We start from the raw sequence: 26,497 nt of genomic DNA on the forward strand, positions 1-26,497 counted from the left end.
ATTAGCTTTCGGGCTGTGTGGAGAAAAGAATAGCGCATATATGACTGAAATGAGGTGACGTTGCGGTTCCGATTGGGTGCATAATGTTTCAAATGGTGTAAGCTGTCTAGCAAAGTCAGGTTTGTATTGGCGGTTCGTCAAGAAATGTCTGATTTGTAGGTAAGCCCATAGTGGGAAGGGACGTCCCGAAGGAGGTGTAGGGAGATCAGAAATAGATAATAGTCTAGAATTGGAGAAAGAGTTGAGCCCTAACATCAGGTGTGTGCCATATGTCAGAGAGAAAGGCGTCAGATTGTCCAGCCGGGAAAGCTGGGTTGTGTTTTATTGGGGTTAATGGGCCTTGAGGAGTAGAAATGTGATGAGCCCGACACGCCGAACGGTACGCTTGTAAGGTACCCGCAATTAGCGGGTGTAGTTTGCAGGTTTGAGGGACATGTTCAGGGTGTAACCATGGTAAAAATTTAAGCGGGGTTAGGGAAAAGGCGTTTTCTATTTGTATCCATGCTTTAGTATCCGAATGGACATTCCAGTCTACAATTCTGGCCACGTGACTAGCCAAATAATATTTCTTGATGTCAGGGAGGCTGATACCTCCTTTAACTTTCGGTGGAGTTAATCTGGAGAAGCTCAACCTGGCTCTCTGTCCCTTCCAAATAAAATTGTTACAGAGAGACTGAAAAGATTTAAAAAAGGCTGGAGGTAGTTTCATTGGCATCGTTTGAAAGAGATATAACAAACGAGGTAGGATGTTCATTTTAATAATTGAGGCTCTACCGAACCAGGAGAATAATCCGGTAGACCAGGCTTTGATTTCTGTCTTGATGGTTTGGAGGAGAGGGACAAAGTTGGCCGAGTATAAGTTTCATAGACTTGCAGGTAACTGAATGCCTAGGTAAGTGATAGCTGTATTATTCCAGCGAAAAGGAAAGTTCTGGCGGCATAAATCAATCATTTCGGTGTGTAGGGATATGTTCAGGGCTTCGGATTTTGAGAAATTGATTTTTAGGTTGGATAGTGCTTTAAAGGCGTCAAGGTCTGAAAGAAGATTAGGGATGGAAATGAGGGGTTCGGAAAGGAAAAGGAGAATGTCATCCGCGAAGGCGGCAATTTTGTGAGTCTTAGTTCCAACCTGTATCCCCTTTATGTCTGGGTTCGAGTTCAACTTACGAAGGAGGGGTTCTAAGGTAAGGATGAATAATAGGGGAGAAAGTGGGCAACCCTGGCGAGTTCCATTGGACACGGAGAAGGCGTCCGACAGATGACCGTTAACCCTGACCTGGGCTGTAGGGGAAACGTAAAGAGCCATAATATGTGATATCAATCGGTCGGGTAAGCCTATTTTTCGCAATACTTCCTCCATATAATCCCAAGCCACTCTGTCGAACGCCTTCTCCGCATCCAGCGAGAGGAAAAAACCCTGTTGGGTTGAGGAGGAGGTCAGCCAGTGATGTATAGAAAGCGCTTTTATTGTATTATCTCTACCCTCCCTCCCCGACACGAATCCCACCTGATCTAGAGACACCAGCCGAGGAAGGAGGGGGAGAAGGCGATTAGCTAACATCTTTGCATAGATCTTCAAATCCACATTAAGTAATGAAATGGGTCTGTAGTTCGACACCTGTGAGTCATCTTTGTTAGGTTTAGGAATTACTGTTATATGTGCCCTAAGTGTGTCCCTGGGAGGTGGTTTGTCCGATGTCAACGAATTAAACGCCGCCAGGAAGTGTTTTAGAGAAGCTATAAAAGATTTGTAATAACATGTGGTAAGGCCGTCAGGACCGGGGCTCTTTTCCGGTTTCAGTTGTTTGAGAGCTGCCTCAAGTTCTGATGCCGAGAGAGGTTCCTCTAGTGAAATCGCCGTTTCCTGCGAAATGGGAGAAGGAGCGTATGTGTTTTTAAAATTCAGTAATTAAACACCTTCTGTGTGTCTGGTCCTCCTGCGGTGAGCGTTCCTTAAGGTTATATAATTTAGAATAATATTGAACAAACTGGTCTGCAATCATTTGGTTAGATACTACTTTGTTACCCTTAGAGTCTGAGAGAGAATGGCTAGTTCTAGTGGCCCTTTGCTTTCTAAGTGCTCTGGCAAGAAATTTACCTGATTTATTGCTGTATTCGTAAAATTATTTACGTGAGAGCATATAATTCCTCTTAATTTGGGCATTCAAAATCTGGAGCAAATCTTGTCATGCTTGATTTAGGTCTGCTAGGGTGTCTCTGAGTCTGGTAAGTTTGTGGGCTCATTCCAGTTTGTTTATGCGGTTGGTATATGGTTATTTCTCTCTCTCTTCCATTTGGCCGCTGCTGCAATGAATTCCCCACGAATTGTACATTTGTGGGCTTCCCACACGAACATGGGATCTGTAAGTGGGGATTGATTCCTGGGGATGATTTTCCTATTCATGCATGGCTAAAAAAGCTTATGTATTCTGAATGGGAATATCCGGATAAACCAATATTATTCTCATAAGAAATTCTCCACACTTTATCCTATGGAAGAGGATTTCTATTAAAAAAAAAAAATGGGGGGGTTCCAGCAATTGATGCTGCAATCGCCTCCGTGAACAAGAATCTCACGTGTCCGGTGGATAATGCGCTGATGTTAAAGGATCCAACAGATAAAAAGACGGCACTTCTTTCTAAAAGCAATGTCTTTATCAAGTTCAGTAGCGCAGCCAGTTCTTGCGGCAGGTGGTGTATCTCAGTCCATTAAGGAACAGTTTGTGGAGACACTTAAAATTATGCCTGAAACAGGCACAGCAATGGGCTGGTGTATCTGATGCACAGTAGCTGCTATGAAAGATTCTATAATTCAAGCCTCACGGCTTATGCTTGGACTAGTGCATTCTCGCAGAATTCTATGGCTGAAAAATTGGTCAGCCGGAGCACCGTGTAAAAAAGCTCTTAGCCAGTTTCCCCTTTCATGGTGAACGGCTATTTGGAGACGATCTGGATAAATACATCCAAAGGATCTCTAATTGGAAAAGCTCTCTTTTACCAGTAAAGAATAAGTTCACACATTTCTCCTTTAAGCGTGCTGCCTCACCTGTGCAAGGGTCATCAGCCTCTAGGTAGTCCAGACGACTACCGTCAGGTGCAAGGGGAAGACCCCAAGGGCAGCACCAGGGTCAGATCTTGGGGCAGAAAGCCCACACAGCAGAATGCTAAAGCCTCCTTATGAAGAGGTGCCCCCGCCCGCTCGGTTGGGGGGAAGGCTCCTGCAGTTCTCAAAGATCTGGCAGGAACAATGTCAAGACAGATTGGTGGCCTCTGCAGTTGCTCTAGGTTACAAACTAGAGTTACAAGAGTTTACGTCTCCTCGTTTTATAAAGTCAAATGTTCCCAAGGATCCAGAGAAAAAAGTATTTCTAGCACTGGATCATCTATTATCCCAGTTGGTGATATCAGAGGTTCCCTTAGTGGAACAGGGCACATGGTTTTTATTCAAAACTTTTCACGGTTTCAAAACCAAACAGGGGTAAGACCCATTCTAGATCTCAAAGATCTAAATCGGCACTTAAACATCTGATCCTTTCACATGGAGTAAATCCGATCGGTTGTGTCCATCCTGCAAGGAGGGGAGTTTTTGGCTTCAATTGATATCAAGGCTGCAGGATCTCCACGTGCCAATATTTCCCGCTCACCAGAAATTTCTGTGCTTCGAAATAGAAAATAATCATTTTCAGTGTTTGGCTCTGCCATTCGGTCTAGCCACAGCACCACGGGTGTTCTCAAAGATTCTGGCACCTACCAGAGTCTGGTCACAGCTGTAAACTACCTGGAATCTCTAGGTTGGATACTCAACCTAGAAAAATCCTCCCTAAAACCTTCAAGGAGATTACAGTACCTGGAGCTGGTCATAGATGCCATACAGATGAAGGTATTCTTATCCCAGGCAAGAATCTGTTCCATTATAGGAATAATTCAACTTATCAAAGCAAAGAAAAATCCTTCCGTTCGGCTGTTTCGCTCAAGAATGCTTCAAATCACCTGTCGGTCATGAGCAAAAAGATTCCTTGGATTTTCCAATACGCTTGGCTCCTGACGTACGTCAGAGCCTAAATTAGTGGTTGATATTCAGAAACCTCCAAAAGGGAAAATCCTTTCTACCAGTTTCCTAGAAAGTGGTGACAACAGATGCCAGCCTTCAAGGCTGGGGAGCAGTCCTGGAAGAAGATTCTGTCCCGGGCAAGATTTTCCAAGTTAGAAAGGACCTTGCCTATCAACATTTTGGAAATTCGGGCAGTACGTCTGGCCCTAGTCTTGGATGGTCAGACTATGGGATTACCCTGTCAGTCCGACAATGCCACGGCTGTGGCTTACATCAATTGCCAGGGGGGTACAAGACGTTGTGCAGCCCAAAAAGAGGTGAATCATGTTCTAGCTTGGGCGGAACACAACATTCCTTACATATCGGCAATATTCATTCCAGGAATAGAGAATTGGCAGGCGGACTACTTGAGTCGCCAAATATTATTTCCGGGGGAGTGGTCTCTTCACCCTGACATCTTCCTAGCGATATGTCAGAAATGGTATATTCCAGACGTGGACCTATTCGCATCCAGATTCAACAACAAAGTCGACAACTTTGTGTCGAACGAGGGATCAGTTAGTGTGCGGAACAGACGCATTAGTCTTCCCATGGGATCAGTTTTCACTGATCTGAGTTTCCTCCATTTCTGCTACTTCCGCGTCGCCTTTGCAGGAACGAAAGAAGGTCATTCAAGTGGCCCAGAAGATCTTGGCTTGCGGAGATCATTAAGATGGCAGTAGGAGTCCCTTGGACTCTGACCTTATGGCCAGACCTTCTCGCACAAGGTCCGGTATTCCATCCTACCTTACAGGCGCTAAATTTAACGGTTTGGCTATCGAGACCCACATTCTAAAGGATCGTGGGTTGTCTCCTTCGGTAGTGTCTACCTTGATTAATGCCAGGAAGCCGGCCTCCAGAATCACTTACTATAGAGTCTGCAAAGCATATGTTTCTTGATGTGGATCCAGGGGTTGGCACCCCAGGGAATATGTCATAGGTAGGATCCTTGATTTCCTGCAATTGGCATTAGAAATTAAGCTGGCCTTGAGCACCATCAAGGGCCAGATCTCAGCCTCGTCAGTATTTTTTCAACGCTTCACACTCTCTGGTGCGTAGCTTTCTTCAGGGGGTAATGCAGATATCAAGGGTAATCAAGATAATCTTTCTGGTTACGATTTCTTCTGCTAGAAGAGTATTAGAACTAGCGGTTCTGTCTTGTAAAGAGCCATATTTGATCATGCATAAGGATAAGGTGGTTTTACTTCCTCATCCTGATTTCCTACCAAAGGTGGTGACTGGTTTTCATTTAAAACAAGATATTCTTCCTTCTTTCTTCCCAGAGCCTCTATCTAGTGAAGAAAAGGCGCTACATTCCCTTGATGTAGTAAGAGCGATCAGAGTATTTAACCACTTGCTTACTGGGCACTTAAACCCCCCCTCCTGCCCAGACCAATTTTCAGCTTTCAGCGCTGATGCACTTTGAATGACAATTGCGCAGCCATACAACACTGAACCCAAATGAAATTTTTTGCATTTTTTTCCCCACAAATAGAGCTTTCTTTTGGTGGTATTTAATTACAGCTGGGAGTTTTATTTTTTGCTAAACAAAAAAAGATGCAAAAAAAAATAAAATAAAAATCATGTTTAATAGTTTGTTATAAAATTTTGCAAACGGGTCATTTTTCTCCTTCATTGAAATGTGTTGGTGGGCGGCACTGGTGGGCACAGATAAGATGGCACTGATGGGTGGCACTGATGGGCTTGGATATGTGGCACTGAGGTGCAGCACTGCTGAGGCAGATTGTGGGCAATGATAGGTGGCACTGTGGGCACTGATAGGTGGCACTTTTTTTAATATCTGGGTGGTACTGGCAAGGGGCAGGTGGGCACTGATACGCTGGCCGTGATCGGGACTGATGTCCCGATCACCGCCGTCGGTGATCGCTTTTTTTTTCTCTCCTCGCGATGTCAGCGCGAGGAGGAAAAATAGCCGATTACCGGCTCTGTTGTGTCACATGATCAGCTGTCATTGGCTGACAGCTGATCACGTGGTAAGGGGTCGGGATCGACCCCTTGCTCCGATCCGTGATCAGGCGAGTCTCATAGACTCACTGATCACAGAAGGCGCGCAGGCCGCTCGTGCACGGGACGACGTCAATAGACGTCGTCCCGGCAAAGCAGGTCCGCGCTGTAGCCGTCATTTGGCTATAGCGCGGATCTCTAGTGGTTAAAGGCGACCGCTCAGGTTCGCGAAACTGATTTTTTATTTGTATTGCCAGAAGGTCCAAAAAGGGGACAGGCAGCATCAAAATCTACTATTTCCAAATGGATTTGTCAAGTAATTTATTCAGGCTTATGGCTTAAAGAAAATTCCTCCTTTTCATGTTAAAGCACACTCAACCAGGGTGATTAGTGCCTCTTGGGCGCTGCATCATCGGGTATCTATGGCTCAGATCTGTAAGGCTGCAACTTGGTCTTCAGTTCATACCTTTACCAGATTTGATCAAATCAATGTTAAAGGTCATGAGGATATTGCCTTTGGGCGCAATGTGCTGCAGTATGAGTCCTCTGGCATTTGTGTCTCCCTCCCTTCAATTGCCATTGCTATGGGACATCCCACATAGTAAGTACTATCACTCTTTGTCCCCTGATGTATGAAAAGAAAACAGGATTTTTAAAACGGCTTACCTTTAAAATCCTTTTCTTTGATGTACATCAGGGGACACAGAGGTCCCTCCCTTCTTGCTATACACTTGTATTGCTTGGCTACAAATCTGAGGACTCCCAGTAGCGGGAGGGGTTATATAGGGAGTACTTTTTGCCTTAGGTGATGGACACAGGCACACCCTATCAGTGGCCCTATAACCCGCATACTAAGTACTATGGCTCTCTGTCCCCTGATGTACATCAAAGAAAAGGATTTTACACGTAAGTTGTTTTAAAAATCCAATTTTTTTTTTTGGGTCACTTTTTTTTTTAATGTTGGTGTAAAATATACTTGTTTTTATGGTGCTTACTGCAGCCCTCCACCATACAAGTACCCTAACAAGATTCTAATTTGTGGTGTTTTTTTTTTTTTTTTTTTCTTTTTTCTATTCAGATGGCTTCACTGATTCTGGTATAGCTTCCAAAGTTAATGGTGAACATAAAGAGAAAGATCTGGAGCCATGGGATGGAGGTGATGGCCTCCTTAGTAGCAATGCATCTACTAATAATGATGAGCTGGAATCTTTAGATACAGATGTAGTAAGTACATATTTTTTAGACATTTGTTTCCACAATGCAGGAATGTGTTTTTTTTTTTTTCCCTCATTGTAATCAACAGTCTTATTCGAGAGTAGCATGAAGCTGCAAAGAGCAAATGTACAAAATAGATTTGCTTAAAGAGGGATTCCACCTAAAAAAAAAAGTCGTACAGCGCAATAGGAATTGTCCGCGCTGTCACTGGGACCCGTGTGTGTCCCAGCAGACAGCGCGGCAGGACAGGAAATGACATAGACTCCCACGGGAGTCTATGCCCGGAAGTGGGTGTCTTTGACAGGTATCTCCACCCCCCTCCCCCCTGTAAGGTGCCAATTGTTACACCAGAGGGGGGGAGGGTTCCGATCAGCGGAAGTTCCACTTTAGGGTGGAACCCCGCTTTAAGGAGCAGACCTCTATGTGCATTTTCTATAGCTAAGGTGGTATTGAAGTTTGCTTTTATTTTTTTATTTATTTTTTTGAGGACAGGCAATAGCAATGCAGGGGGCAGATCGCTGCTCTAAACATCGCTTATGCCAGTACGGCGATCTGTAGCTTTATTTCTGTTCAACCCGTTGGGTTGAATGAAAAGAGATTTGCAGTGTGTTACCAGTCTGTTTTTGTAGATACTTTTGATTTGCTAAAATTACATAGTTGAAGGGTTTGCCTTATTTGGATACAGGCTAAATGTATTGTTTTTAGGTTGGCCCTCTCATCATATACTGTGGATATAAAGTCTACACACCCCTGTTTAAAATGTCCGGTTAATGTGATGTAAAAAAAAGACAAATTATTTCTGAACTTTTTCCACCTTTTTGGTGTGACCTATAAACTGTACAACAAACTGAAATCTTTTAGGTGGAAGGAAGTAAAAAAATAAAATAGTGTTGCATCAGTGTTCACACCCTTAAACGTATACTTTGTTGAAGCACCTTTTGATTTTTTTTTACAGCACTCTTTTTGGGTATGAGTCTATCAGCATGGCACATCCTTGACTTGGCAATATTTGCCCACACTCTTATTTGCAAAAACACTCCAAATCTGTCATATTGTGAGGGCATCTCCTGTGAACAGCGCTCTTCAGATCACCCCACATATTTTCAATCGGATTCACATCTGGGCTCTGGCTGGGGCATTCTAAAGCTTTAATCTTCTTCTGGTGAAGCCATTCCTTTGTTGATTTTGGATGTATGCTTTGGGTCGTTGCCATGCAGAAATATGAAGTTTCTCTTTATGTTCAGCTTTCTAGCAGAAGCTTGAAGGTTTTTTGCCAGTATTGACTGGTATTTGGAACTGTTCATAATTCCCACTACCTTGACTAAGGACCCTGTTCCAGCTGAAGAAAGACAGCCCAAAGCATGATGCTGCTACCACCTTGCTTCACTATGTGAATGGTGTTCTTTTGGTGATGTGCAGTGTTTTTATGCCAAACTAATTTTTTGGAACTATGGCCAAAAAGTTCAATGTTCCTTTTATCAGACCATAACACATTTTCCCAACCTACTTTTGGTAGACTTCAGATGTGTTTTTTGCAAAATGTAACCAGGCTTGGATGTTTTCCTTAAGAGAGAGCTTCCTCCTTGCCACTCTACCCCATAGCCCAGACATATGAAAAATACAGGAGATTGTCACATGTAGCCCACACAGCAAATGCTTGCCAGATATTCCTGTAGCTTATTTAATGTTGCTGTAGACCTCTTGGCGGCCTCCCTGATCAGTTTTCTTTGCGTCTTTTCCTCAATTTTGGAGGGATGTCCAGTTCTTGGTAATGTCACTATTGTGCCATATTTTATCCACTTGATGAGGACTGTCTTCACTGTGTTCCATGGTCTGCCTCATGACCGATATGACTGATTCCTTTTTAGGCTGCATTCACACCTGAGCATTTTCAGCTTGTAAAACACTCATCTCAAAAGTTCCATAACGCCCAACAAATAAAATCCCTTTAATTTAAATGCCTCCTGTTCGCATCTGAGTGTTCTGCTGCCTGAAGCTCAAAAAAGTACATGGGCTTCTTTTTACGCAGATTACAGATGATTTTCTGCTTTTTACATTTTTGACCTGTACAAAATCCCTGTAAAATCGTGCAACTTTCCGCCTGAAACAATACGCTCAGTAGTGAATGCAGCCTTAACAATAAGATCCCTCTGATGCTTTGGAAGTTCTTTGCGAACCATGGCTTTTGCTGTAGGATGCGACTAAGAAAATGTCAAAGACCTACTAGAACAGCTGAACTTTTATTTGGGGTTAATCAGAGGCACTTTAAATGATAGCAGGTGTGTGCTGACTCCTATGTAACATGGGTTTGAATGAGATTGCTTGCTTGCTTGATTGTGAACACAGCTACATCCCCAGTGCACTATTATACTCTTATGCAACCACATAAATATTTTTACATTTTATAAAAAGATTTCAGTTTGTTTTTTCAACTGATTTCTACAGTTATAGGTCACACTAAAGGTGGAGAAAGTGCTGAAATTATTTTTTTGTCTCACATATTTTCATCAGAGACCTGACATTTTAACGGGTGTGTAGACTATTTACATCCATTGTAGGTAGGCTAGGAATTAAAGACAGAGTTCACCCTAGCAATTCAACCCCCCCACGGACTTTCACATTCTTTTACAGGAAGAATCCGTGAAGTGAATAAATGAACTACAAGTTCTGTCTGCCACAGCAGCAAATGGTTTGTAGTTTTCCAACTGCAAGGGTGCTGGTGGGCTTTTTGGTAGTTCATTGACACTTCTACAGCTTTCAAACAGCCCCTACAGAGGTATGGGCAGAAAATTATAACAATGTCTGCAGGAGCCTGACATTGCACCCACGTATCATGGGTGCAATGCCATGCAGTCTCCTTTAGGAAAAAAAATTGCAAGTCCTATTTGCAGTCTCGGAAAAAACAGAATAAGAGGACAGTATGCAACCGGTCTAAACTACGTGGCATGTTCACCAATTCCAGGAGCCTGGCGGACAAGATGTGAGAACTAGAAATCTGTTGTACGAGGAGGATTTCGATTTTGTGGGAATTTCAGAGACTTGCTTCAATGGCTGTCACGATTGGCTGGCAACCATACAATGGTATTCTCTTTATCGCAGGGATAGACAGGGTAAAAAGGGGGGAGGGACATGCCTGTATATCAGGGATATGCAATTAGCAGACCTCCAGCTGTTGCAGAACTACAAGTCCCATAGGGCATAGCAAGAATCTGACAGCCACAAGCATGACACCCAGAGACGGAGGCATGATGGGACGTGTAGTTTTTCAACAGCTGGAGGTCCGCTAATTGCATATCCCTACTGTATATCAAGAATAATGTCCAAGTTAACCACTTCAGCCCCGGACCATTTTGCTGCTCAAAGACCAGACCAGACCATTTTTTGCGATTCGGCACTGCTTCGCTTTAACTGACAATTGAGCGGTCATGCGATGTGGCTCCCAAACAAAATTGACATCCTTTTTTTCCCACAAATAGAGCTTTCTTTTGGTGGCATTTGATCACCCCTGCGGTTTTTAGTTTTTGCGCTATAAACAAAAATAGAGCGACAATTTTGAAAAAAAAAACACATTTTTTTTTTTTACTTTTTGTTATAATAAATATCCCCAAAAATGCATAAAAAAAATATTTTTTTTCCCCTCAGTTTAGGCAGATACGTATTCTTTTACATATTTTTGGTAAAAAAAATCGCAATAAGCGATTGATTGGTTTGCCCAAAAGTTATAGCGTTTACAAAATAGGGGATAGTTTTTTATGGCATTTTTATAAAAAAAAATTTTTGCTAGTAATGGCGGCGTTCAGTGTGTTTTTTTTTTTTTGTTTTTTTTTATTGTGACTGCAACATTATGACAGACACATTGGACATTTTTGGGACCATTGTCATTTATACAGCAATCACTGCTATATAAATGCAGTGATTCCTGTGTAAATGACACTGGCAGTGAAGGGGTTAACCAGTGGGTGGCCATGTAGGGGTTAAGTGTTCCTAGGGGTGTGTTACTAACTGTGGGGGGCTGGGCTTTAATTTAGTCAACACTGATCTCTGCTCCAATCACATGGAGCAGAGATCAGCGTCACTACTTGCTAGGCAGAACGGGGAAGTGCTGTTTACAACAGCATTTCCTCGTTTAGCCGCCCCGTGACACGATCGCGGGTATGCCCGCTGCGATCGAGCCCCCGGGACCCGCGACCGGACTCACGGGGGTCCCGACCATGATGATATTGTTGTAGCTCAGAGGGTGGGATATCCCATCTAGCCTGCAAAGTCGGGAATGGAGAAATCTTTGCCAGTCAGCAAAGTACTGTGTGTGGTTAGACCCTTCCCGATCCAATGGGATAAAGAGTCCATGTTGTATGCCAGTGTAAATCTGGGATCTCCCAAAAAAGAGGCAAGAGGGGAGGATCCCGAGGATAATTTGTAGGGTCTACTAATCTTGAGCCATAGTTGATGAAAGTGGGCTACAATAATGTTACGTTTAATAAGTTTATTAAAAGCGGTAGATTTGGTCCAAAGTATACCCTGTAAGTATAGTGGAGCTATTGAGTAGGTCTTGAATTTTTTCCAAGGGGTATCCTGTGTCGGTGAGAACCATTGAGAAAGTTGCACCAGTCTAGCAGAGAGAAAAGCCAGATGTTTGGAAGGCCCATTCCACCTAAGGGTTGAGGTCTGTGCATATGGGCATAACTACATCTGGGCTTCCTCTAAGCCCAAATAAATTTATTAAGTTCTCTCTGAAGGGAAGCAAGCCTAGACTTTGAGATGTTCATAGGGAGAGCACGGAAGTAGTACAGAAGTTTTGGATGGATCGTCATTTTAATGGGGCATATCCTACCAAGGAAAGAGATATGAAAACTTGACCAAGTTTTAATAAGGGAATTGATATGGGTAAATAGGGGGGAGGTAATTGGTTTTGTATAGGAGGTTATGGGAGGATGTCACCATAATGCCTAGATATTTAAACGACTGAGAACACCAAATGGGAAATTTTTGGAGAGATGGTCTCGTGTATGTTGGGAGTAGTTGATCGGTAAGGCGGAACATTTTGTTAAGATTGATTTTAAGGCCAGTTATGTCATGGAAGAAGTTGAGTTCTTTGAGGAGGAAGGGGATGGAGGTGAGAGGTTTGGTGAGGAATATGAGTGCATCATCAGAGTATAAGCTAAGTTTGAACTCCCCTTCCCCCTTGGTGTAACCCTTTATATCAATATTGTTCCTAATACTTTGGGCCAATGGTTCAATTGCTGGTGCAAATAGTAGGGGGGATAAGGGGTAGCCCTGTCTAGTACCTCTAAGAGGAAAGAGTTCTGAATTACCGTATTTATCGGCGTATAAATTTTCCCCCCCTAAAATCAGGGTGAAATCGGGGGTGCGTGTTATACGCCGATCCCCTGCTGTTTCTAAGACCTTTTGCCGTTCTCTGTGGCTTCCGGGTATTTTCTCAGCTAACTTCGGCCATTTTCGGAGGCTTTCGGAAAGCCGAAAATAGCCGGAAGCCGCCGAGATACACAGGACATCCGCTCTGTATCTCGGCAACGCCATTTTTAAATGACAAACACACAGACAACGCTGGCAGCGCTAAATGGATCACTGCAAATGACATGGACAAGGCTAAATGGATGGGCATTTAAATGTAAGTTTTTTTTTTTTTTTTTTTTTTTTTTTTTTTTTCTTAAACTTCCCTCCTAAAAGTTTTTTTCTTTTAAATTCCCTCCTAAACTTGGGGTGCGTGTTATACGCTGATAAATACGGTATGTCCAGGGATCCTGATTCTGGTCTGGGGTGAATAATATAGAGCATTAAAGCCATGCAGAAAGGTCTCAGAAATGCCATATTTTGGTAAAAGGTGATTAAGATAGGACAAATTAACAATATCGCATGCCTTGTGAATGTTAAACTCAGGAAGAATAAATTGCGAGAGTATAGGTTAGCATCTTGGATAATATTGGTGACTAATCGGCCAGGGATAAAACCTGTTTGGTAGATGTATATTAGATTTGTGATGACTGCTGCCAATCTGTCGGCGAGCAGTCTCCCAAAAAGTTTTAGGTCGTTATTGAGGACTGAGATTTGGGCAAAAATTTTGTGGGAGAGAGTGATCTTTACCTGGTTTTGGGATTAAAGATTGGCTAAAAGCATTTCCCCTGGGAATTGGTTAGAAGAGAAGCATATTTCTTGTAATATTTGGAGGAGAAACCGTCTGGTCCCGGGGCAGTGGAAGTCTTGAGAGATTTAATAATTTTGTGCAAGGTGCATTAAGGGACTCGGTTTGTTGCGCATCAAGGAAGGGTAGGGCACCCTCCTTTCCTGTCACGGCACATTCGACCAGGGCAGTTGGTACCTCCTGGGCTTTCCGTTTCCCAGGTGTGTAAGGCGGCGACCTGGTGATCCATTCTCAATTTCACTAAATTTTACAAGGTTGATGTGAGCGCATCTTCGGAAGCATGCTTCGGCTGCAAGGGTTTGCAGGCGGCTGTTTAAGGTTGCAACTCCTCTGTTGAGGGTTTCCTTTTTGTTATGGGTGGAGTTTCATTTTCTTGTTCCCACCACTTGTTTTTTGACACTGCTTGGTAGAGGTCGACCGATATGGGTTTTTCTCTGGCCGATGCCGATATTTAGAAATCGTGGCGGCCGATGGCCGATATATGATGCCGCTTTTTTTTTTATTTATTTATTTATTTTTTTTGGGCCGATATGTTAGGCCGATTTTTTTTTTTTTTTTTTTCTCCTTTTTTTATTTTATTTTTTTCCCCCCCTTCATCTCATAAAATCTAAGTTGGAAACCTTTAGCACTGGGGCGTTTTTCAGGCGATTTTGGGCTAAAAATAGCGCCTGTAAATTGCCTTCAAAACTGCTCCCCTGCAGTCTGTGTGAAAGCCTGAGTGCTTTCACAATGAGGAGATGCGCTGGCAGGACATAAAAAAAAAAAAAAAAAACATGCAAGCAGCATCTTTGGAGTGGTGTAAACCGCTCCTCCACCACTCCTGCCCATTGAAATGAATGGTCACCACTGCTGAAGCACATGCAATGCGATTTTGCAGCAGTGCTTCACTGCCCCGCTAGCAGCCGAATAACGGGGCTAAAATGATGGTAAATCTCTGCTAAAACTTGCAGCGTTTTTACCGTCAACGCCTGCCTGATCCAGTGTGAAAGCAGCCTTAAGTGATGCAGAAAATTTCACATTTATTAAACAAAACAAACCTCCAATCAGTTCACTTGTATGTATAATTTAGATTAAAAAAAAAAATATTTATTAAATACACAAAAACAGGTACTCAAAACTTTTGGACGAAAAAAAAGGGCTAACTTGCGTTTGAAAGACCTCTGCGCAAATACCGCGTCACATAAAATATTGCAATAACCGCTATTTTATTCCCTAGGGTCTCTGCTAAAAAAATATATATAATTTTTGGGGCTTCTGAGTGATTTTCTAGCAGAAAATATTGGATTTTTACTTGTAAGCAACAAGTGTCAGAAAAGATTTAGTCTTTAAATGGTTAAACTGAGAACTTCTACACAGGGAGTTCAGCCCATTGAAGAAGAAACATTGTATCACTTTGATCTTTTCTTGGCAGCCTGCCCAGAGAGGAGGAAAGTTATTCACTGATGTCTTCAGGCAACTTACATTGACTTCTATTACAGAAGTCTTTTGCAAGTCGCCTGAACATGTAATCGGCTTTTTTATCAGCACAATCGGCCGATGCCGATTAATTAAAAAATGCCAAATATCGGCCAATATATCGGTCGACCTCTACTGCTTGGGGACGTCCCTAAGGTCAAGATTAAAGGTGCTGTGTCTGTCAATGAAAGAAAGAGAGAAAAAAAGATTTTTGTACTCGCCGTAAAATCCTTTTCTCTGACGTTCGTTGACGGACACAGCACCCACCCCTCTTATTTATGTTTGTACTGCTTTTTGACGGACTGAGCTGGTGGAAGCAGAGTGAGGGGTTATAGCCAGTAGGACCGCCCCCTGGGCAGTACTGTGCAGTTTTGCTGTGTTTACAAGATCTGCCTAGTCCTCTCCTGAAGGTATATATAACACTAAGGTCAAGATTAAAGGTACTGTGTCCGTCAATGAACTTTAGAGAAAAGGATTTTACGGCGAGTACAAAAATCCTACTTTCTCGGCTGCCATTTTAATAGAAAGTCCAGCCTCCTTTGGATGGAACATTCATCCATTGGCAGTGCAGGAGATGGGACTTCCTATTAGAGAGGCCGCTGTGTAGACGGGAAATACTCATGTATGTACGGCACTCATCCCGTCCCCTCCCTGTTCCCTCCAAGGCAGCCAGCATATATATATGTGTGTGTATATATATATATATATATATATATATATATATATATATATATATATATATATATTATCCTTTTTGTGGCCCCAGCGCTCAGATTCGTTGGGGGGGGGGGGGGTGCCACAAAAGATATATATGTCCAAATTACCATGCGGGCAGTTCGAAACCAGATTTTGGACATGCCTGGCATAGAGGGTTCTTTACTATAAGAGCAGCAAGGGTGTGGAACAGGCGGTGGTTTCAGCGGGGAGCATTAATGGTTTCAAAAAACTATTAGATAACCACCTGAATATAAACAACTTTTAGGGATATACAATGTAATACTGACATATCACACACGCATGGGGTTGGACTTGTCTTTTTTCAACCTCACCTACTATGTAACCCACTATGGAACTGTTTTTGCAGGTTTAAAAGAAAAATGCAGTTTTTTTTTTTTTTCAAAAGGTGAACTTGTTTTAAAAAGTAGATTGTTTTGGTGCCATTATAATATTTTATGACGATCTCCAGTGTAGGCAGTTCTACATTCCTTCCTCTACTAGGTACTTTGTCTTTATCCTTGTTTCTGTATTTAACTTTATTAACCACTTTCAGACCGGACCATTTTGCTGGTCAAAGACCAGACCACTTTTTGCGATTCGGCACTGCGTCGCTTTAACTGACAATTGCGCGGTCGTGCGATGTGGCTCCTAAACAAAATTGACGTCCTTTTTTTCCCACAAATAGAGCTTTCTTTTGGTGGTATTTGATCACCCCTGCGGTTTTTATTTTTTGCGCTATAAACAAAAATAGAGCGACAATTTTGAAAAAAACGCATTATTTTTTACTTTTTGTTATAATAAATATCCCCCAAAAATATATATAAAAAAACATTTTTTTCCCTCAGTTTAGGCCGATACGTATTCTACATATTTTTGGTAAAAAAAATCGCAATAAGCGATTATTGATTGGTTTGCGCAAAAGTTATAGCGTTTACAAAATAGGGATAATTTTATAGCATTTTTATTAATAATTTTTTATTATTTTTTTTAACTAGTAATGGCGGCGATCAGCGATATTTTTATTGTGACTGCGACATTGTGGGGGACCCATCGGGCATTTTTGACCCATTTTTGGGACCATTGTCATTTATACAGTAATCACTGCTATATAAATGCAGTGATTCCTGTGTAAATGACACTGGCAGTGAAAGGGTTAACCAGTGGGTGGCAGTGTAGGGGTTAAGTGTTCCTAGGGGTGTGTTACTAACTGTGGGGGGGTTGGGCTTTCATTTAGTGAACACTGATCTCTGCTCCAATCACATGGAGCAGAGATCAGCGTCACTAGTTGCTAGGCAGAATGGAGAAATGCTGTTTACATGGCATTTCCTCCATTCAGCCGTCCTGTGAGACAATCGCGGGCATGCCCGCGGCGATCGAGTCCGCGGGTCCCGCGACTGGACTTGCGGGGGCCCCGACCAGCGTGGGAGCGCGCCGCCACCAGCGTGGGAGCGCGCCGCCACCAGCGCGCTCCCGATGGCAGGGCGGCATTGAAGATTGGACGTACATGTACGCCAATATGCCTGCCCGTGCCATTCTGTCGAAGTACATCGTTGTGCGCTGGTCAGGAAGTGGTTAAGGAATGGCATTTCACAGAATTTGAGCAGATGCGTATATATAAAATTTAGGACAGGTGGTTTTGTACAAAAAATGCATTTGACTGCTGTGCTATTAGTGGTAAAATATGGCGATTGGCTTGGCTGTGTGTTTTATATTAACCATCTTTTTGGTTTCAGTCTAATGGTTGGGATCCCAATGAAATGTTTCGCTATAATGAAGAAAATTATGGTGTAGTATCCACCTATGACAGCAGTCTTTCCTCGTATACGTAAGTGGAGGTTTCTAATTGTTTGGTGTGTGTGTTTTATTTTTTGTTTTATTTATTTTTTCCATGTATTTCTAGTATTTCTGAAAGATTAGCGCTACAGCCACAAAAGAGTAAAACCTGATAAAATGTAGCTTTAACTCCTGTAGTGTATTCTGCAGGTCATTTGCCATTCAAAAGCTTTTAGTTTAGTGGTTGTGATTACTGATGTTTTTATGTAAAGCCTTCTTTACAATCCACATTATTCTTCTCTTTTCCTCAGAGTTCCTTTAGAAAGGGACAATTCTGAAGAGTTTTTAAAGAGGGAAGCACGAGCAGCTCAGATAGCTGAAGAGATTGAGTCAAGCTCTCAATATAAAGCCCGTGTTGCCTTGGAAAATGACGACAGATCTGAAGAGGAAAAATACACTGCTGTTCAACGCAACATGTGCGACCGAGATGGACATTCTGTGGCTCCTAGGTTTGGACTTTATTTATTTTTTGGACAGATTTTATAAAACCTTCCTTTTTTTATTTTTTTATATATATATATATTTTTTTTATTCTTTAGGGAAAATAAATATGTACCTCCAGGGCAGAGAAGTAAGGATGGAATGTCGTGGAGTAGCCATGGTGTACGGCAAAATTCACCAAGGATGGGTCAATCTGGATCTGGACCTATACCATCAAGAACTGGATCACATTCTTCAGAGTACAGTCCCAGTTCTGGAACTGACCAAAGAGTTGTTAATGGAGGCAAGTTTATAAACTTTGCACCCCCAATATGTGATTTTTTTTTTTTTTTTTCATATTTTGCTTTTTGTTTAATAAAAGTGTTGCTAGCTAGAAGCTACGATTTTGATAATTGTTTAATATGTGTAAAATGGGTAACCTAATACACAAATGGGTGTGATACAATACTATATAAACTAGAGCTTTTGCGCTATATATGTTATGGACTTTAATGTTTTTATTTGCAAGCTTTTTTTCTTATTAAATTGCAGATAGTTCCAAAAATCATTTCCCCTCTGTTTATATTTTACTTTTTTCTGTTCACCTATGTTATTTTCTATTTTTCCCACTTTCCTTTTCATTCCCATATTTTTGTTTTTTTTATACTTTCCTTCATCTCATTTGTTCTGTCAGGTGTTCCCTGGCCATCGCCTTGTCCATCTCCTTCCTCCCGCCCACCTTCTCGCTACCAGTCAGGTCCCACCTCTCTTCCACCTCGGGCAGCCACCCCTACAAGGCCGCCCTCCAGGCCCCCTTCGCGGCCATCAAGGCCACCGTCTCACCCCTCTGCTCATGGTTCTCCAGCTCCTGTCTCTACTATGCCTAAACGCATGTCTTCAGAAGGTACAACACCTCTGTTTTTTGTTTGTTTTTGTAAAACCCCTCTACATCCTGCATCTACGCTTATGGCATTCTTAAGACCTTAATCACATCTACAGCTTCCTTGTTGCAGCTATGGTCCAGTTTCTTAAATGTACTCTCTATAATTTGATAATGGCTCCTTAGCTGGACTGCAATAACAAGCCTTCTCTGCAAGCGCAGAGTGTATCCTAGAATGCATGATCAGCTTGTGTTGCTTACTTTCGTTGCTCATATAATGTCATTATGTACTTGGGATAGCTGCTTACAATTATTGGTGAATTTACTTGCTTTCTGCAACCATTATAGTTTATCGTGGCTTTTTTATTTTTTTACCTATGTAATTTCAATTTTGTTTACTTTTTATGGCACAATTTATTTTTCCCTATGGCCATATTAAGAAAGTAATGCACCCTTTTCCAAATACTTTTTATTTATTTTTATTCTTTGCTTGTAATACTAATCGTTTACAGTACATATGCTTAACGGAGGTATTTTTTTTCCTCTGCTGCTTGCTAAAGTAGAGTTGCAAGTTTATCTGTTTACTTTGCTTATTACTGCTACTCATGCTTAACCTAACTGGCAGTGATGATCTTTTGAAGTTTGCATTTCAGATTATTATTTGTTTGAACAGTTTGTCACATGTTGCTTAGTTCAATAGTTTTTTGCTTCTTTTGGCATGAATCTTCATTTGTTGTACTTTGTCTTAACTGTGCATATAAAGCTGTTTCTTCCACCAAATTTGCTTAATTTGTTGCATTTGCAGTTATTTCCAGTTTCCCCAAAACTGTATTGCCTGCACACACTCCTGAGTAGTGTCCAAATTGCAGATTTCATGGGGCAGGAGAGTGGGTCCAGATGAATATAGTGTTATCACTCATCCTTGTGCCCCCAAATCTGTTTGTGTCTTGTACTGACTCAAATCTGGCCAAGCTATATTTATTTACAGCAATCGCATATTGGCAGGTCTGTGGAAGGTGGTGAAGGCCCTGACACCCAAGAAGTTTGCAGTGGGTAACGGCCAGAAGTGTGTCAGAATGTAATGTTTTTTTGTTTTTTTAACTTTGGTTGCGCCTAGGCAACACCCCATGTGTACTACCTGCTCATCCTCAGATCTGTACTACTTGGAATGATCCACTCTTTATTCTAAGGCTTGTAACTGTGTTCCCAGTACCTTTTTAGGCTTCATTTATGCTTGTAAATGAGGGTTGGGGGGGATGGTAGTCATTAAAATGCGAGGTCTTGCTGCTTTTTTACTCCCTGGCCTAACCAACACCAGGGTAAAAGGGGTCAAAGCAGAATGTCAAGAGGCAATAAAATACCTCGCCCCCCTATCAAATGCTCTTTGAAGAGCGATCTCAACACATGTAACCATAAACAAGTCCTTACACGTTGTTAAGATCACATTTTTTGTTTCCCCGATCAACCCGCACCTATACTTGAGGTGATCATCCTCTTTTTCAGACTCCGTGTTTTACATGTTTAAAACAGTGTTTTGTTTTGTTTTGCTAGAAAATTACTTAGAACCCCCTAACATTTTATATTGTTTTATTTTCATAACACCCAAGAGAATAAAATGGTGGTCATTACAATACTTTTTTTCACACCGTATTTGCGCATCGGTCTTACAAGCGCATTTTTTTTTTTTTTTGGAAAAAATTAACTTTTTTGAATAAAAAAAATAACAGTAAAATTAGCCCTTTTTTTTTTTTTTTTTTTTTTTATATTGTGAAAGATAACGTTACGCCGAGTAAATTGATACCCAACATGTCACGCTTCAAAATTGTGCTCTCTAGTGGAATGGCGTCAAACTTTTTTACCCTCAAAAATCTCCATAAGCGACATTTAAAAAATTCTACAGGTTGCATGTTTGGATTACAGAGGAGGTCTATGGCTAGAATTATTGCTTTCCTGATCTCGGCGAAACCTCATGTGTGGTTTGATTACCGTTTTCATATGCGGGAGCTACTCACGTATGCGTTCACTTCTGCGCGCAAGCTCGTCGGGACGGGGTGTTTAAAAATCAATAAATAAAATTTCTTTTTTTTTCTTATTTATATTCATTGATTTTACATTTTTACACTGTTAGGAATAAAAGTGATTATTTTTTTTTTTTATTACAAGGAATGTAAACATCCCTTGTAATAGAAAAAAAGCATGACAGGTCCATGACATTGAATTTTTTTTTCCTTTTAAGAGGTATTATTATTATTCAGGATTTATATAGCGCCAATAGTTTGCGCAGCGCTTTACAACATGAGGGCAGACAGTACACTTACAATACAAATCAATACAGGAGGGACTAGAGGGCCCTGCTCGTTAGAGGTATGGGCGGAAGTGACATTTTGATGTCTCTTCCGCCCTTCTATGGTATAGAGACGAGTGGGAGCCATCTTAGCCTCACTCGTCTCCCTACCCAGCAGAGAAAAGGACGTGATCGCCTCCGCCGCTACCGACGGCTCCGGTAAGCGGCAGAGAGTGTGGGAGGGGGCCCTTCTCCCATCGCCGATAACTGTGATCTCGCGGCGAACCCGCCTCGGAGACCACCATTATCGTACACATGACCGGCGCCTGAAGAGATAGATATCTTGGTTGTGGCAGCAACTGCTGCCGTTACTGAGATAACCCTCTTCAAAAAATGAATGTACGTTGTTGTGTGCCGGTCGTAAAGTGGTTAAAGGATTAAAGGTGATTAAGGAATGTAGACAATGCTTTTTGGTTTTGAGTGTTAAGTTAGGTTGGGCAATATATTTACAATCAATTTTTTTTTGCGATGCTGGTATCTGGATGGCAGCAGTTTTTATGCATGGGTCAGTAGCTTTTAGTGCTGGTGCTTGTGTACACTCAGGGTAAGTATGGATCTGAGGGGATTAAACCCATAGTAGGGTTAAGGTTTTAAATTGTAGGTTACATCTGCATCTTAGTTTTGATACAGTGGGAAAGGGAAAGATACTGGGGGCGGGGGGTCATGGGTTTACAGTGTATTTTGTATAAACTACACCCCTTTTGCGCTCCTTTCACACTTGTATGACTTCTACGATTTGGGACTGCAAAGTCGCACGATAAGTTGTTCCCCATGATTTCCAATGACAACCATTTATATTAGTACTTCAAGTCATGCTGACTTCAAAGTAGTCCCTGCACTACTTTAGTCTGACTTTGATGAGTTACACAGGCATTCCATGAAATTGTGGTGAAATTGCGTGACTTTGAAATCACGGTAGTGTGAAAGGGGCCTTAAGGTTTTGCTATTGATGAGGGCTTGGGACCTCTGTTAACCACCCCACCCCCCGGCGTTATTCCAGAGTCTGGCTCGGAGTGAAAATTCAGAACCAAAAGCGGTAACCCCGAGCCAGACTCGGGATCGCATCACTGGATCAAGGATGAGTTTACTTACCTTGTCCCCTAGATCCAGCGATGTCTCTCCGCACTTCGAGCAGCTCTTCCTCCGCTCGATTCATCACATCGCCGGGCTCCGTTCCCTGCGAGTGTTGCAACGCATGGGGACAGAGAACGGCACCAAATTCAAAAAGTAAAACTCACACATTACATACAGTATAATGTAAGCTTACAGATTACATTTCTGTATGTAATTATTTCACATCCCATTTGTCCCCAGTGGTTTCTCCAGTGTCCTGCCTGCAGTTTTATATTATAAAAACTGTTCTTTATGCCTGGAAACTGGAGATTGTCCATAGCAACCAAAACCGTCCCTTTACATCAAAAATGGTTTTAGACCAGCTAGAAAACAGCGATCATAAATTAGAATCACTCGCAGAATTGAGCGATAGCGATTTGTCGGGAGATCTGTCATCAAATACTGAAAAGTAATGACAGTGACAATTTTGCAACTGAGCAAATTTCAGTGTTTTTGATTTGATTACATTATTGAATCATTTTTATTTATCTTATTATTTGGTATAATTTATTATATTATAATTTTATGATTTAATTTTTCAAACTTTATCATACCCGGGATTTCTACTAGATTCTGGTTTGGACAGATTTAAGTGAGTTATTCCTAAGAATTACAGGACTACAATATAAAACGCCAAATTTCCATGTAAAATAATTGTACCGCTTTCAGCAACTAAAATCTGAAATAATCATACCGCCAGGGAGGTTAAGTATTTGTTGCTGGGGAGATTGCACATTGTCTTGGTGACCACACTCCTCTTCCCAAACAGCATTTTATTTTTTATTACTATAAAGTCTAGGTGTAGGGTAAGCTCTTGTAACAGACAGATGGTGTTTGAACTTAGGTGATCTCTAGAGCTACTTTTCAGCTAAATACATGCTGGAAATGTGGAACCAACTTTGCTGCTTTAACTCTGCATGGTTGGCGCGTGTTTGAACAATTTACGTGCTATCTATGGAATTATTTTTTTCTAAGTTTACTTTAAATCTTTTTACTCCCTGAAAGTAAGAATTTAAAGAATGTTTAGCAGGTTTCTGGCCTGTTGCTCTGCAGCTTAAAATTAAGGCAGGCCATAGATGGTGCTACTTTCCGATTTTCCCCAGGAGGGGAGAGCCCTCCCTGCTTCTCTGCCGGGAGAACACTATAGCCACTTGCAATAATCACATTCTGAAAATCGGACATCCTGGATGTACCCAAGTCGCTTAAGATTGACTTGGGTACAATCAGCCTGCCCATAGATGGTTTGAATCTCGGCTGGTCCCCGCCGAACCAAATTTATGGCTACCTTTAGGCTTGTAAAGTTGACTAATGCATAACTAATTTAATACATTATTAATGCAAATGCGCATGTCCTCAAGTGATCATTATTTAATGTTCTAACTATGTAATATGTACATGTTCATTTAGGAGTTTTTAGTGCAGGTAAATTTAATGTTCTCTTCTTGCTGATACTCTGCATAATGACTAAGAGCTATCTGTTTGTTATTATTCAGGCTTTATATAGTACCAACAGTTTGCGCATCGCTTTACAACATGAGTTCAGACAGTACAGTTACAATACAATTCAAAACAGGAGGAACCAGAGAGCCCTGCTTGTTAGAGCTTACAATCTAGGAGGGAGGGTCAAGTGATACAAAAGGTAATAACTGTGGAGGATGATCTGATGGAGGAAAAAAAAGTACAGTTGTTAGATGGGGCCGGATAGGCTTCTTTTGAAGCGTTTTCAGGGATAGTCTAAAAGCAAGCAGAATAGGAGATGGTTGAACTGATTGGGATAGGGAATGCCATAGGAGAGGCTTGGGAGAAGTCCCGGAGGCGAGCATGGGAGGAGGTCGTGAGGTAGCTAGAGAGCAGAGGATGTCTTGGGGGAACGAGTAGTTTGCTATTTTGAGACTAGGTTAGTAATGTAGCTGGGAGCTGAGTTTGTGGATTGCTTTGTAAGTTTGAATTTTTTATATATTTGTTGGATGAGTGGAAACCAATGGTGGAATGGACAGTGGAAGCAGGCACTGACATAATTTATGGACTGAAGGGGGTTACACCTAGAACCCTGCCATGCAAAGATGGGCTGATGGTGCTATTGATCTTGGCAGAGAAATCAGGGGAAGAGACACATGGGGGAGGAAAAAAATCATGAGCTCTGTTTTGGATAGATTGCGTTTTTGAGAAAGGGGTGTGGCATCCAGGCTGATATGTCTATTAGTAGGTTAGTGAGGAGACTGAAGGAGTAGAGAGATTTGGGTGTCGTCGACATAGATGGTATTGTTAGTCATGTGAGGCTATTGCCTGACCCAGGGAGGAGGTGTAGATGGAGAATAAGGGGTCCAACAACAGAAGCTTGGGGGATCCCGACAGAGAAAGGAAGAGGAGGAGGAAGAAGTGTAAGTGACACTAATGGATGAATATGATGAGGACCAGCAAAGAGTACAGTCACGGAGACCAAAGGCATGGAGTTTTTTGAGGAGGGACTGGTCCACTGTGTCAAAGGCAGCAGAGAGGTCTAAGACCCCATACACACTATTAGATTTTCTGCAGATTTTTGTCTTCAGATTTACCAAAACCATATAAGCTCAAACCTTAAGAGTTTAAATTTGTATGCAATCAAGTAGACCCTTGCACTGCATGGTTTTGGTACATCTGAAGACAAAAATATACAGAAAATCTAATAGTGTGTATGGGGTCTTGGACCTCTCTGCTGCCTTTGACACAGTGGACCACTCCCTCAAAAAAATCCATGCCTTTGGTCTCCGGAGTACAGAATAGTGTCCATTTGATTTAGCTGTTAGCAGGTAGTTTGAGTTTTACGAGAGCAGTTTCTGTGGAGTGTTGAGGATGGAATCCAGACTGAAGGGGATCAAGAAGGTTCTTCTTTGTGAGGTAGTTGCTCAGTTGATGAAGACCAGAAGTCCAAGGACTTTGGATAAAAAAAATGGAGCAAGGAGATGGGACATATGTTAAGATTAGTAGGGTCTAGTGAAGGCTTTTTAAGAATGGGGGTGGCTAATGCATGTTTTAGAGAGTTTGGGAAGATGCATGAAGAGAGGGAGAGATTGAATGTGTGAGTTAGGACATGTAGAATAGAGCCAGTGGGTGACCTTGGCCTTTGTGGGGGAACAGGGGCCAGGTGGTAAGGTGAACGTTGGAGAAATGTTTAGCAACCTCATCTATAGTGGCGGGGCTGAATGAAGGAAGTATAATTGTACCTATATACATGGATTGTTGGGTGAAGAATGCAAATGTACAGTGGAGATCGCCTCACAAATTGTGTCCATCTTATGTTTGAAGTGACTGGTGATCTCCTGGGCAGTGAGTGAGTTGGGTGGAGGCAATAGAGGATGGAGTAGAGAGTTGAAGGTAGAGAAGAGTTGATGGAGACAGGTTGATAAGTAGTAAATGAGAGTGATAAAAAAAATAGGTCTGCTTGGCAGTGAAGAGGCAGGTAGTTTTGTAGGGCATATTTATATTGGTTGAAATCATTCTGAGACTTGAGAGGGAGAGAATAAAAGTAATAAGGTGGTGTTCAGTGAGAGGGAATAGAGAGAGGATAGTTGAGAGGTTGTACTGAGTGCATAGTTGGGAGAAAACTAGGTCAAGGGTGTTTGTCAGCGTGAGTAGAAGCGTCTATCCATTGCTTCAGGTCAAAGGAGGAAGTTAAACTGAGAGTTTTGGAAGTAGCACGAGTGTTCGTATTAACAGGGATGTTGATGTGACTGAGAATGTGTGTAGGGATTTTAGAAGAGAGAAAGTATGGATTCCAGGCAGAGAAGTCATCAAGAAAGGCTGAATACTGGTCCAGGGGGCCGATAGATCACAGCTATCCCTAGAGAGACTGGAGAGAAAAGATGAATGCAATCTGCCTCAGAGTGATAGAGGGAGGTGGGTCAAGTACCTGAAAGGTGCTATGTGGGGTTAAAATGTTTCCCACTCCCCCCTCCCTTCCATCCATTGGGTCTGGGGGCATGAGTTCAGAGAGGGCAGCAGAAGAAGCAGCGTCGAATCCATGAATTCAGGTTTCAGTGATGGCGAGTAGATTAAATGAGTTGGCGATAAAGAGGCCATGGAGAGAAGTGAGTTTGTTACAGACAGAGCAGGCATTCCAAAGGTTCAAGAGAAGGAGTCTGGCTTTGGCTTTGGGAAGAAGAGGGATGGAAACTCTGTGAATTGCAGCTGCAGCCAGAGGGTGCAGGGTAATGGGTGTGTTGGGTACAGTTAAGTGATGGAGTCTGAGAGTTTGTGGATCTAGCCTTCATTTTAACAGTAGATTAAAGCCAATATTTCACTTACAGCATAGAATTGTATGTTAGC

General features: G+C 42.0%; 1 protein-coding gene across 7 annotated transcripts in view; it reads left to right on the forward strand.

Moving 5' to 3' along the window:
• Window positions 1–26,497, forward strand: part of ATXN2 (ataxin 2) — a 139,364-nt gene that overhangs the window by 67,270 nt on the left and 45,597 nt on the right. For 6 of the 7 annotated variants that reach the window (XM_077462012.1, XM_077462015.1, XM_077462016.1 and 3 more), the window contains 5 exons: window positions 7,134–7,279; window positions 17,336–17,427; window positions 17,687–17,884; window positions 17,975–18,159; window positions 18,550–18,759. In XM_077462012.1, coding sequence (XP_077318138.1) covers window positions 7,134–7,279; window positions 17,336–17,427; window positions 17,687–17,884; window positions 17,975–18,159; window positions 18,550–18,759 — 831 coding nt within the window. The remainder of the gene's footprint in view (window positions 1–7,133; window positions 7,280–17,335; window positions 17,428–17,686; window positions 17,885–17,974; window positions 18,160–18,549; window positions 18,760–26,497) is intronic. The other variant, XM_077462018.1, reaches the window with a different exon arrangement.

The sequence above is a fragment of the Lithobates pipiens genome, unplaced genomic scaffold (genome assembly GCF_037356315.1).
Source record: "Lithobates pipiens isolate NorthernLeopardFrog02 unplaced genomic scaffold, aLitPip1_a1.2 Scaffold_3, whole genome shotgun sequence".
NCBI classification, from domain to species: domain Eukaryota; kingdom Metazoa; phylum Chordata; class Amphibia; order Anura; family Ranidae; genus Lithobates; species Lithobates pipiens.